We start from the raw sequence: 13338 nt of genomic DNA on the forward strand, positions 1-13338 counted from the left end.
CACACATAGTGTACCTTTTATAGACTTAAGTCCCATCCAGATTGATAACACAAATTATTGCAAGTGAAATCTTGATCCTCAGTAAATAAGCCTTAATATCCCCATCTACAATCAGTTTTTCATGTACCTTTCCTTCTCTGACTCTTACACTATCACTGTGGAACTTTTGATGACAGAGGAGAAGTTTGTTGAAATTAGGAGATGGAATATAAAATCAAGCGAAAAAGAAAATAAGTAGATACGAGTTATGGAAATGAGGTAGAGATGACTAAAATGTTCATGAACATAAAAATGGACCTTAAACTTCTAAGGTAATCAAACTCATTCCATATCTCCTAGTTCACACAATTGTTTCAATTTGCAACTTTAAATCTTACCTGATACTTGCAGATCTCAAATATTTTAGGACTGACTGGTTCTTTAACATCAAAGACACACATTAGGCAGCAGAATGAGCAATGTTACAGCTTGACATTTCTGTTTTAGAGTTTACATAGTTGAGTAGTCCAAATCAGAAATTACTCTGAGTATCTTTAGAAAATTATGAAAATAGACTCTGTGGGATATCAGGCCTCTGCTTAAAAAAAAAAAAAGAAAACTGTCATCTGATTTAGGATTAGAATAAATGTTCACACAATGTATTATCTGAACACTTTGTGTTTATTCCATCAGATAAAATAATATTCTAAGAAACTACACTTTTTCAGGGCTCTGCAGGTGTGTTGCTGAGATGAAAAAGTTATAAAAGGTTAAATATCTTTCTTTGTTTATGTCTATATTTATTGCCAGTTCATAAACTGTGTGTTTTTCAGGTAAAAGCAGGTACCATTCCCCAGACTTTGGGAGCACTTCCTTGCTGAAACTCATTTGTTGCTGGAGTGACCAATCTATAAAGGTAGAAAATAGTCTGCATCAGTTGTTATAGTGTGATCCTGAAGTGACATTGGCTGCAATTTAGTATTTGGAATCCATAATGTGACATAATAGTTATGGATTTATAGTGAAATTATTATGTAAATAGAGCTATTGAGATCTATAGAAAGCAGACTGTTATTTCAGGATTAAATATGCTATTCATGAAACTAGTTTGCCTTAAACTTCATGTCTAGATGTGGGAGGGTACTATCTAGTACTACTATTTTTTAATCTAGATGATCTTGTTTATAGCATGTGTTTGAAAAAGTTGGTTACCTGTTCTTTAATAAACAGACATAACTTACCTTGCAAATGTCATATTATGCTCCAGGAAAATGCAGGTCAAAATAAGGGCAGTGTCCTATACCAATGTATTGCAGAAAATGCCTTCTTATGGAGATAAATAATTAATCCCAAGTCCTTACTTATTAGACCACTCTTCAAGAATTACTTAAAAAAGTATGTTGTGGGTTCCCAGGTCAGATGAAGCTCAAGCCCATTGTTAGTGAAGAATCTGATGTTTTGAGAGATAAATTTTTGATTCTTGAGAGTTGACAGGTAACTGTGAAACAGATCAAACAGTGAAACCATTTTGTATTTTGGAAATAAGCATTTAAATTAAGTTTTGTGGTTGCTTCAGGAGTACAAAACTCAAAGCAGTATACTATGACCACAAGGAATTTTACTTCAGAAATGGGAAATGCCTCATAAAAGTTAATTTTATTATTTTACTTTTAAAATTAAACACAATTCAGTGCTGTATTTCAAGTGTGAAGAATATTTTCCAGAACTGAGGTGTGCAGAGATCCTGTGGTGATTCTCCCTGTTCTTTGTGAGTGACAATAACAGTTTCTGCAAATATTCACATTCTATTGAGTACAGCATTTTATCAGCTGTTTATTATATCCCTACTTTCTGCACATCTTCTATATTACCTCAGCATTCTGCTTTCCTCATAAGCTGCCCCCCTTTCTCTCACAAAAATATTTTTTCCTTTTTAAAAATGTTTTTAATTAAAAAACTCTAGTAGAGAACATCAGTTTCAATAGTTGCAATTGCCATATAGGCTGGACTTGATCTCACAGGTCTTTTCTAGCCTCAGTGATTCTGTAAAATCCAAATAAACTCCTGTTGACCTGATCAGCCACCAAATATATTTATAGAGCTGATTTGTGTAGCCATAAAACTTGTGTTTGCAACATAGCTCATTATGTGAGATATATGTATTTGTGTTTTCCAATGCATTTAGTGATTGACCAGTTTATATGAAGAGAATTGTTTTATCTACCATAGGAGGTTTGTGTGCAGGAAGATAAGGTGTGTCGTAGTTGCAATAAGCTTTGTTAACCTGCTTTGTAGTGCAGATTTTGGATTGTTTGCAGCCAAGCTGCCATAAACAATTTAACTTTCAAAATACTTTACAATGTTGGCAATAGGTGTGACTATTCATCAACCAGTGATTTATACAAAGTCATAAGTTTTGTTGAGACTAGGGTGCCTTTATTAAACCTTTTTTTTATACAGACACATTTTTTTTTTTGCCAATTTATTAATCCTGAGCAGAATGATTAAGCACTCATCTACTCAAGCATCACCAGTTACCCTGCTTCTAAAAACTTTTATTTTTATTGTTATTGTCAGTGGAGGATACTGACTCTCAGACGTGACCCAAAGGACTTGCTGTTTATTGATTCCTCATCTCCTTACAGTACTGTAACAGATTCTGTGCAAACAAGCAAGCTGAAAAAAACCCACTGAAATGATTGATCAGGGGTCTACTGACTTGCTGAAGTTGAAGGGCTGACCGAGGTCTTTTTCTGTCTTAAATTTTAAAAGTGCATATATTTTTTTTAGATATTTTTCTAGGTTTTACTTTCCCCAGGTGATTTTAAAGGAAAGGTCATCTTCATGCATTTTGCCTTTCTCTCAAATAAAATATAGCTTGTTGCTGCCATACTCCCATTTCACCTAGAAATTACTTCAGGTGTGCTCCTCTTTTCAGACTTGCCCTGAAACATTTAATGTGAGGAAACAGTGGTTGTATTTCTGTTCTTGATTGTTCTTGGTCTGTATTTAAAATAGCCTGTTCCTCAGTTGTGTCTGTGATAAGTATTTGCTATATGTTAATTGTTTTTAATAATATTATATTCTTGAAGCTTTATGATACCTTTCAGACTGAAAGGGTAAACATTAAGTTAAAACTTTAAAAGTTACCAGAATAGGTAAACTGCAGTGCTATGAAACCATTTTGCCTACTGTTACCTCTAGCAGATAAAAGGATATTTTTCTCCACAGAAAGATTTATTTGATAATTAGTTCCTTGTTCTTCCTGGCTCCTTAGTCTTCAAATGATAGCATATCAATTTATACAGCTTCAGTGTACAACAGGTCCTGATTTGGAAATCCTCCACTGCCATCCTAGTGTTGCAGAATTCCTTTTTGGCTGGCTACGTAGCACAGTCTCCCCTTAGGAAAACAGTCAGTAACACATTTAGGTGGTATAGGTCTCTGACATAATCATCTGCATGAGGAATGTAGTTGCTTGCTTTAACCTCCTTTTTCAACAGTGGAAGACAGACACCATGGAGAGACTGCTGAGATTTTAAGAGGAACGAGTAATCTCAGGGTTTTCTTATCTCCATTTATTATTGCAGAGCACCTGTATTTTTTTCATTTCAGTTACTTCATTTCCATTAATATCTAAAATAAGGTGGGATGAAACTGAAATATCTTACAAAGGACTTTGCTTTCAAAGAATAAACCCCTTGATGTCAAATGGCATTGCAGAGAGTAGTGCTAATAAGTAACTTCACTGATGCCAGAGTTTATGATAATTTCTCTAACAAACTCTGGATACATTTGTTTTAACACCATTTGACTTTACCTGAAGCCAGCTGACTTCAGTAAAAGTGACAAAAAAGTGACAACTCCGCTGTCAATTGCTAACCAGAATTAGAGTACAACAGACTGGATAATACAAGTCTGATGTTCTGATCAGCCTTTTTTGATTTTGCACCCTGATGTGACTGTGCTATGAAGGGGTCTGGGAGGCTGTTTCTGCAAGGCTCAGCCCTGTACAGGTTATGGCCTGAGCAATAACCAGGAGTGATGTCAATTGACTTCTCTCCTCAGACCCACTCATTCTGAAGAGAAGAGTAATCCCTGGAACTAATTGATAAAGTCTCTCCTGGAAACAATAGGTTGATTCTGTCTTTTGAGAAGTCTCTTGTACTTCAGAATGACTGGAACAGTCCTAAGGTTTTGTAGTTGTTGTTTAAAATTTTCAGATGCTTAAATGAATAGCTGAAGTTACCATCCAATACTGATTTGCATTTATGATAGATGATTGAGGCAATGCAAGCAGTGCTGCTGGCAGAAGTTCAGAGGACTCTGAACACCTTGAGACAGACGGAGACCTGCAGAGAGCCCTTGGGAGAAAATGGCACTGGTGAGTTACAGACACTGCCACAAATGAGGGGAGGGATTTGCAACACATTAAACATGTTTCTTTGCTATGTACGTGGAAATACCATGTAGGAGTTATTCTTCTAAAAGAATAACTTTCTCTAGTACTCAGGACAAGTTAGGAGTGTGGGTTCACGAGAGATAATTTCTGTGTAAAACAAGGCAAATGATCTATTTCTGACCTTCTCAGGCCGTGAGTTTCTCCTACGATTGTCAGGGAGAATTTCATGCTTTCTCATAATTTCTGAACATTAAAGAAAAGGTATGATAGTTTGGTTGTGTGATAATTCTAGTATTGCAAATACATCTGCAGTGTTTTTGAAACAGAATCAGGAAATCATTTTGAAAAGAAGTTTTATTAATTTATTTTTTCAATAACATCAGAACTGACACAGAAAAATCAATTGCTTAAATTTTATGACCTCATAATACAGAATATTTTTCTTTTATAAATAACCTCCCTGCAAGAAGATATCAAATGCATTTTACAGTTAGATCATTTCATTTTACAAGAAGCTTACTTTTTGCAACTTTACAATGGTGCTAATGTTTACAGTAATAAAGATGTAATCTGAATTTGTTAAGTTATACTATTTTTTTAGCCCATTAGCTTAGTTTTATAATTAAGTGACCTATATTTTAGATTCAATCTTATTAGTGAATCTTTTCTTGAGAAACTAATTTATAATCTTATTCAGTGTCTGTGTCTGTCATAAAAATTTGTTAGTGATCTGCTTGTTCTAGGGTACTAACAATGATCAGTGATACTTCAGGCCACAAAACAAAATGGTGTCCTTATAATTTGGACTGTTGGAATATGGTGAAACTCAAACAGTTTCAGTAATTATCATATATGAGTTTCTACTTTGCCTATGCTAAAGATTACATTGAATATTTTTATGTGGTTTAAGACAAGATGCATTGTAACTAAAACATCACTAGCTGTAAAGATTGCCTATGGATTTGGTTTCAAAATTTCTGCATGTTCAGGGTGGATTTCAGTGTAGAGTTTGACATGGGTTACAGCAAAAGTGGGGCTAACTGGAAGTTGCAAATTCAGCTCTTTGCAAATTCCGGTTTTGTTCCGTCTTGGGGTTTGTTTCAAAACCTTCTACACTAGAGGAAAAACCTTTCTGTGATGTAGAGTGCTGGCATATCACAAGAGTCTAGTAGTCAATGGTTGTTTAATTCTTAGCTTGTGTGAGCTTTAATACTTAATTATTAATTCAGGGGAGTTATTTTAGCTTTCTGCCCATTGAAATAGGGGATTTAGTTGTTCGTGCATCTAGTAAAGGTTTTTTACTGTCATTTCGGTTTTAACCTTATTATTTGAAGGTTATTCAACAACTAGAAAATTGCTTTGCTAGAACAAGCACAGCATTTGTATGCATTTATACTAGCTAGAACTTTAATACTTTATTATGTGAGCTACATAAATACATCCTGTAAAGCAGCTAGGATTTTTTGACATATCAGTATTGAGCAACGGAATAGGCAGAAGACATATATAAAGAGAGAGAAAGCGATGTTACACTGAGAGTATTTAATACTGTATTAGTTTTGTTCTAATTTCCATTCTTGGTTTTGCTTGTTACATTATTCATTGCAGTATGTAAATAGCACTGATATTCATGTTTTGGTTTGTATGATTTTCTAATAAGTACTGAAAAAATTGGTGGGTTTATTCAGAATTGAACACATTTTGTGATTTCTACTATGTTACAGAGTAAAAACTATTTGTGGCATATGATAATATGCAGAAATTATTAAAAACCCAGCCAGGAGCAAGTCCACAATCAGTGTAATTACTGAGACAAGTAATTATGTCTGGCCACAGTCATTTGTCTGATAGGTGTGTTGTCTTATTAAATACTCTGTATTTAGTGGTTGTAAAGTAGCTGTCATCTTGTGCCACATCAAGATAAAAGTTAAATATTGTTTCAGGTTTTAAAGTCAGAATTTAAGCCTGGGATTGTGCACTGTGACCAAGATCAGAATCTTGGCTGCCATCATCATTGTGTTGTAAGGATTTTTTAAATTGAAATTAATTTATTTTATCTGGCCATGTTTAATTGTGTTTAATTCAACAAATTTCTATTGAAGTAAATAGAAGTGGGTTGTGTTGGAGTTTTGTTTTGGTTTTGTTGTGTTTTGTATTTTTTTGTTTAAAGATATAACTTTCAGGATTTGACCTTCAGTTTCTATTATCTTCAATGTTTATAGTATATTAAATAGTTGTTTTTTCATAAAGCTTCTTATTCCTTAGGAAGTTTTGGCATCCTTACTTCATGGTTTTGGGTAATAATATTTAGGCAAAAGCTTTGCTTGCTGAATAATTTAAAATGTCATGTTTTTCTCTGTGGTTCCACACAGACAGAATTGTTTAACTGAATTTTAGAAAGAAACCTCAAGCTAAATATAATTTTCAGAAACAAAGATAAGTAATTTTAAAAAGCTAATCATGTAAACCATGCAGAGAAAGGGTTAAACGTGTTCTGTCCTAGTACATTCTCCTATTGTTGTTAAAAGGAAATACAAATGCAAACAGTTGCAGTTTCTTTATGTTAATGTCAGAGATTATGATTTTGGAGCTGTTCCAAACATACTGATAGCAATCTTACCATTGATTTCTGCAAGCTTTGCTTCAGCTCTTAAATGAAGCTGAGGTTTTCCCTAATTTTTTTGACATTTATCATAATTCTGAAAAAGTACATTGTGCTTTATCCCTTCTTGCCTTTTCTCTAAACACCAATGATTTCAGGTTAATTGTACCACTTAGCATTTTCAGTGTGGTGTTGTTTTCCACTGCCATGTGAGTCAGAGGCAGTGATTTCAAAACCTTAAGAACCTGTTTACAAACTTTTCCTTGTGTAAACGTAGAGGAACTAGGTTTACTGCCATTCTCCATTTGTTTTTATTTTCAGTATTTGATCATAGGTCTTACATGCCCAGTCCATACCCAGCCATGTGCAGAACTTCTTTGATCAGAGGAAAGACTGTGGTAGCACCACTGCTCTCATTTGCCCAGTGGTTAGATACAAAGAAATTGTATAGTTCTTCCTGCAGCTGATTTGAAGCCATATCTTCCTCAACAGTAATTCATTGTATATCCCCAAGGTATTCTGCAGTGACTCATCTATAGAAATTCTTCATGTTTCATGGAAATTTCAAAATATTTGCAAGGATAAGAGTTAAAAATGAGATTCCCTCATTGCCAGGTGTTACATGTAGGACTTTGATAGCCTTGTAGCTACTGCTCTGAAGCAGTTTCCTATGTCTCATCTTGTAACGTATGTCTCTTGAGTATGTAACAATAGGACAAGGGCTAATGGTTTTAAGCTAAAAAAAGGGTAGATTTCGGTTGGACATTAAGAAGAAGTTCTTAAACATGAGGATGGTGGGTCACTGGAACAGGTTGCCTAGAGAGGTGGTGGAGGCCCCATCCCTGGAGACATTCAAGGTCAGGATTAATTGGGTTCTGAGCAATCTGTTCTAGTTGGAGACATCCCTGCTTATGGAAGGGGGATGGCCTTGTAGGATGACATTTAGAAGTCCTTTCCAATCCAAGACATTCTATGATCTTTGGATGTCTTTTTCTTCTAATGTATAGGGAGCCAAAACTATATTACCTGAAACAGCAATACAGCACACCACTTCTGGTATTGTGCCTCAATTCTTTTGTAAAATGTGAAGAGCTGGATTTATTTGCTTTTTTAAGAAAATGCTGAGCATAAGTTTGTTTAAGATGTTCATGCTCAGGTACTAAATTGAGGAACTGATGTATGTGACATTTCAGTAATGCTAAAAACAAGTGAAGGAAAACCATGAAGTACAGGCCTTATTTCTTAATACGGAGTATTATTTTAATTGCCTCTTAGATTTGTGAAAAATCACACCACTAAGACTAGCTTGCAATAAATTCTGGTTTGCACTTAAAAATTTCTAGTTTAAGAAACTGCTAATGATTCAAGCTTTTAAGTATATTTGAAAGCTATTAGCTATAACCTCATCTTTTGTGTGTGGTTTTGGAGCTCTTTAAACTATTCAATTAAATAAATTGGTTCTTGCAGTAAAAAAGCTTCTGCTGATAAATACCAGAGTGAAATTAATGGTGGCAATTGAATTCCATAGGTTAGTGTAAAGAATTGTCAGACTTATCTAGAATATAACAATATGTGTTGTTAAAATGAGGAATCCATTCAGTAATGGTAAATCAATGAAAGGCGGGATATAACAGCTTCTGTTCACTAGGAAAGTGTAGTGACCTGCAGCAGAGGATTTCAAACACTTCTATTGTCTGGGTCTCAGAAATCTGTCCAGTTGCAGACAACTTTTTTTTTTTATGTCAACTCTCAGGAAGTAATTCTGTGACAGTGTCTTTCTGTGTAGCAAATTAATCTTCTTTCTTTCCTGCCTGCAAAGTCTTAAGGTTTTGTCAAGGAAGTGCAGATAAGAAGGAGGGTTGTTCTATTTCTGATTTCTTCTTTCGTATTGTCATCTTGTTACAAGCTGCAGCTTTTTCATGTTAGTCCAAATACACATTTTGACTTGTATTTAAACAAGCAAAAAACACCCCAAACCCAGCTGTAATTCTTAGTGTTGGTTTATTTGCACCATTGATACCACAAAGATTACACAGGGATTCAATGATGGTTTATCTTTGGTTTCCTGATTGCTGGGGAAATAACTTTTAGGGGAGTAAAATGCATGAATGCTTTTATTTACTGTAACAACTTGGATTTAAATTGTATTTCTCGTGTTCTGATGAAATGCTACATACCCAGAGAACTTGAACAACGTCTGAGGAATCAATTTCTGGCTTAAAATTTTACATTCAGATAAGTGTACATATATCCTCATATCCTTAAATTTCCCTTATGCACTGGTTTCAAGTTTGGATTTTGGCTTGTGACGTGTATTCAGTCCTTGAAACTGCTTGCCTTGCTGTGACTGGATTCCATACCCAACAAGAATCAAGTCATTGAGCAAAATCTCGTAAAAGATGTCCAGACAGAATGTGCTGCAGTCTTAGAAATGCACATAACAGAAAATGAAAGCTATTTCTGCAGCTCTTGGGAAATCTCTCTTGTCTTGAGGATTGACTTACCTGTACAAGCAGGGATTAAGTCGCAGGTGGAGGGCAGGGAACCTCATGGGAGGATTTCTGATAAACAAAACAAAAGGCTAAAGAGCAGAGAAGAATAAGAATAATAATAAAGGAACTGGAGGTAAAAAAACAGTCTAGGAAAATGGAGAGTAAAACTATAATGGAAGTATGGCAATGTGGTCAAGTACAAAAGGTTACTGGTTTTCCAATGGAAACTGCAACCAAGAAACTGGTTGCTGATTTTAAAAAAATCCAATAATAGAATTTGTTCCTATTTCTGGTGTGATAAAGGTTATTGAGATGTGTTGGAACTAGGAAACGAGAAAATTTTGACTGTGTGCATGATTTTGGATTGAAAGAAAACATTAAATTCACAAATAGTTAAGAATCTGGGTATTCCAGCAGCATGAGTTTTGAAGAGCATAAGAGTAAATGCTCCATTCTTAGCACATTCAAGTCACATGAAAGAAAACTGACAGTTCAGAAGAAAAGTACATGTCTGGAAGAAAACTAAAGACAAATGACATATTCTAAAGGAAAAAAAGTGAAGGGTTTCTGTTGGCTTTTATAATCTATTTTTAAAACTCACAAAATTAAGTGGTTTGGGTTTTCTTTATCTGCAGATATTTGAAGGAATCTAAGGTGATTTACCCTATACAGGCTGTTTAAAGAGTGTATTGCTTTAGAGGAACTAGTAGTATATCCTACTGCTTTCTCAGACTAGTTCCATTTTTCAAGGGCATTGAGATTAAGTATCTTCCTTTTGGCTTATCAAGATCTAGAGGTCTACAGAGCTTATGCTTCCAGTGGCCAAAAAGTGCAATGTGACGAATAGACTGCACTTAGTAGTAAATAAGTTACATTTTAAATTAACCAACCCTAAATTCTTTTCAAGAACAACATCTCTGTTACATTAAAAATCTGTTCAGAAAATGTAGCGAGAGCTGATCTGCTTAGGTCAAACCAGTGTTCCGCTCATTTAAACTGAGATCTGAATTGGGCTGCTATCATGAGGTAAGAATAGGTTTTGGTAAAAATGAGTGAGAATGTTGACATGAATAAATCTTTACACTTCAGGAATTCTTTTCATACATGGATCTTCCAAAATGTATAAACTACAGTGTCTTCCTGAACCTTACATTATCTGTGATTAAAACATAGTATCTCAAATGAAATTGATTGAAACTGTTTCTCTTCCTATATCGTCTCTCTGTGCTTCGAAGTATTTCCATGTTTTAGAACAACATTTGAACCAAACACTACAACATTTTCTTGCAGTTGTTACTTTTCAACTGGTTTGACTTTTGGTTTCAGATATCTTCCTGTCTGGCATCTCTCACATTTTTCAAGTTTAACACATTCCTCCTGTTGCTTGTTAAATCTTCCACCTGGATTATTCCAGACTGTTTTATTCCTTTACATTCCTATCTTTCACTTCCTTTTTTACTGAGAAACAAGAACATTAAAAGTTATCTGCACAATGAAATTGCCCTGTCCACTGTGTTCTTCATATTCACTGATATGCTCTTCATATTAGTGCAAATATTTCAGCCAATAAGAAAAAAGGGTTTTTTAGATTGTCCTGGTTTAAGCCAGGATGAAGCCAATTTTTCTTTTTACTGATTTTTTTTTTTTTTTTTTTTTTTTTCCTTCACTAAGCTTTCTTGTAACTAGCAACAGTGTGTTCTGCTAGGCTGCTAAGACAGAGGAATGTTTTTCTAACTACTGAGGCTTCAAGGCCGCACCTGCACTCTGCCGGCTCAGACACTATGGGGAGATCTGTGACCCCCCCGTAGGAGGCTGAGTTAGACAGACAGCAAAATTGGCCAAAGATATTCCATTCCATATATCTACGTAAGCTCAAAGGAAGGTCAGAGATCACAGAAGACAACTTCCTTCCTTCTTTTTCTTCCCTTCTCTTCCGTCCATGGCTGGCGTCCAGGGAGGACTCTGTTCATCCATCACCGTCGACCCTTAGGCTCGAGATCTCCTGACCCCCATAACTCTCTGCTTTCTCCAGCAGCAGCTCCAGGATTCCTCGGGACTCTTCCCAGTTCAGGGAAGTGCAGTGGGAGTTGCTGGGGTGGGGGGAGGCGAGAGGCTTTTGCCCATACCTGAATATACCTGTATATTATTGTATATATTTTATTGTATCATTCATTAGTGTTTTAATGAAAGCTGTGTAGTTTAGTTTTCAATCCAGCCAAGTCTCTCTCTTTTTCTCTCTCTCCTTCCCTACCTGGGTGTGGGGGGGAGGGGATTGAGAGCATTGTTGTTGGACCTGAGTCAAACGGTGACATAGATGGAACCTGAAGTGCTCTTGGACAAGTTAACGTATGCAACAAAAGTCATTAAACTTACTTCAGGCTGTGTTTAAAAATTCTTGAGCAGGCCAGTTTTGTGTGTGTGCATTAGCAACAAGGAATGCAAGGAAATTATTGTATAATCAACATTTCATCAGTGTTAATGAGAATTACATTCATCTGTAATCTCATTTTAGTCTGTGAAACAGCAAAACAATTAATCTAGCATTTGTTTGATGAATGGACTTGGAGTATAAGCTGGTGACAGCAGTGGCTTTCCTCTGTACTGAATATGCATTAAAATTGAGTGTATTATATCCTAGCTTCATATTACAAATATTTCCAGTAAAAGAATGCAAATCAATGATGTATTTTAGCATTCTAACCTGTGGTTTAACTGTACCACTGTATCATGTCTTATATATCCAATTAGAACTGTATTTTGATCCAGTAGTCCTTAATATTAGTGGTCAGGTACTAAAGGAAGTAAGGTTAAAGACTCGTTTTAGAACTACAGCTTATTTCATTCCATGCGTCATATATTTTACCAGATAACTCCTTAATGTATCAGCAATCAGATTTGGTGTGTATTTTTACACAAAATCAAATTTTACAGGCGCCATCTCAGACTCCTCCAAAACATTAGGAAGGATACGATTCACTGGTCCAGGAGGGAGCGAGGATGACATGTATTCCATGTTCAAATCCACACTAGAGTTTGGACAGTTTTTGTTCTGTGTTTTTTTTCCCAGCATTTACTGAATGGAAGGAATCTCTAATATACCTTCCGTTTAGATCTTTAAATGTAATGGTTTTTTTTTTCAGGTAGTTAATACAGACATAGAAAATGATAATTGGTTCATTTTTAGTCTCTGTTTCTTGTTTAGAAGTTCATTTGGTACTGGCAAAGTACAAAGATTTGAAAAAGATTCCAAAGAACCTTTTCTAAAAAATATTCCAAATATTTGCAAGCTGCTTCGGAGCTGGGACTTCTGAATAACAAGTGAAGGAGACACAAGTACTCCATGTGTAAAGCAATGTTCTCAGCTTTTTTGGAGCAAACCTTGATATTCTCTGTCTTAAGTTTTTTGAAGAGCCACTATTTGTTACTTCTTGCTCCCTTAATATCTCCTTTCCTGTATTGTACTTAGTCAAACACAGTGGTGAGACTGGTCAGGAGCATATAATTTGTAATCCTAATAGTGTAGCTGGAAGTCTGCTTTTTTATGAGTAAGTTAGTATTAAGACCCACGTGTCAAACAAGCCTCCTAGTGTTCCCTTAGAGCTGGAAGAGATGTACCATGGAAAATAAGTGTTACAATGTAATGTTTTAATTCCGTGTGTCATAATTTCAAGTTTGCCCTACTAGCAACACTAAAACTACTCAAATCCTTTACTGTCTCATGTCCACACAAAGTAGCTCACAGGCCTTAGTGGTGTTTCCTTGCTTCTCTCTTTATTCTTCTTCCACTCACCCAGCTTCTCTAAAAAAGTTGTGAATAAAACAGCAAAAAAACCCCAAACAAACCACCAAAAACCAACCCAGAA

The 13338-nt window shown here is 35.4% G+C and overlaps 1 protein-coding gene across 1 annotated transcript in view; it reads left to right on the top strand.

Moving 5' to 3' along the window:
- The window catches only part of WDR72 (WD repeat domain 72), a 94091-nt gene that overhangs the window by 48946 nt on the left and 31807 nt on the right, over positions 1–13338 (top strand). The window contains exons 16-17 of the mRNA XM_009994428.1: positions 813–895; positions 4258–4363. Of these exons, the coding sequence (XP_009992730.1) occupies positions 813–895; positions 4258–4363 (189 nt within the window). The remainder of the gene's footprint in view (positions 1–812; positions 896–4257; positions 4364–13338) is intronic.

Source organism: Chaetura pelagica, unplaced genomic scaffold (genome assembly GCF_000747805.2).
Source record: "Chaetura pelagica isolate M959 unplaced genomic scaffold, ChaPel_1.0 scaffold222, whole genome shotgun sequence".
NCBI lineage: Eukaryota > Metazoa > Chordata > Aves > Apodiformes > Apodidae > Chaetura > Chaetura pelagica.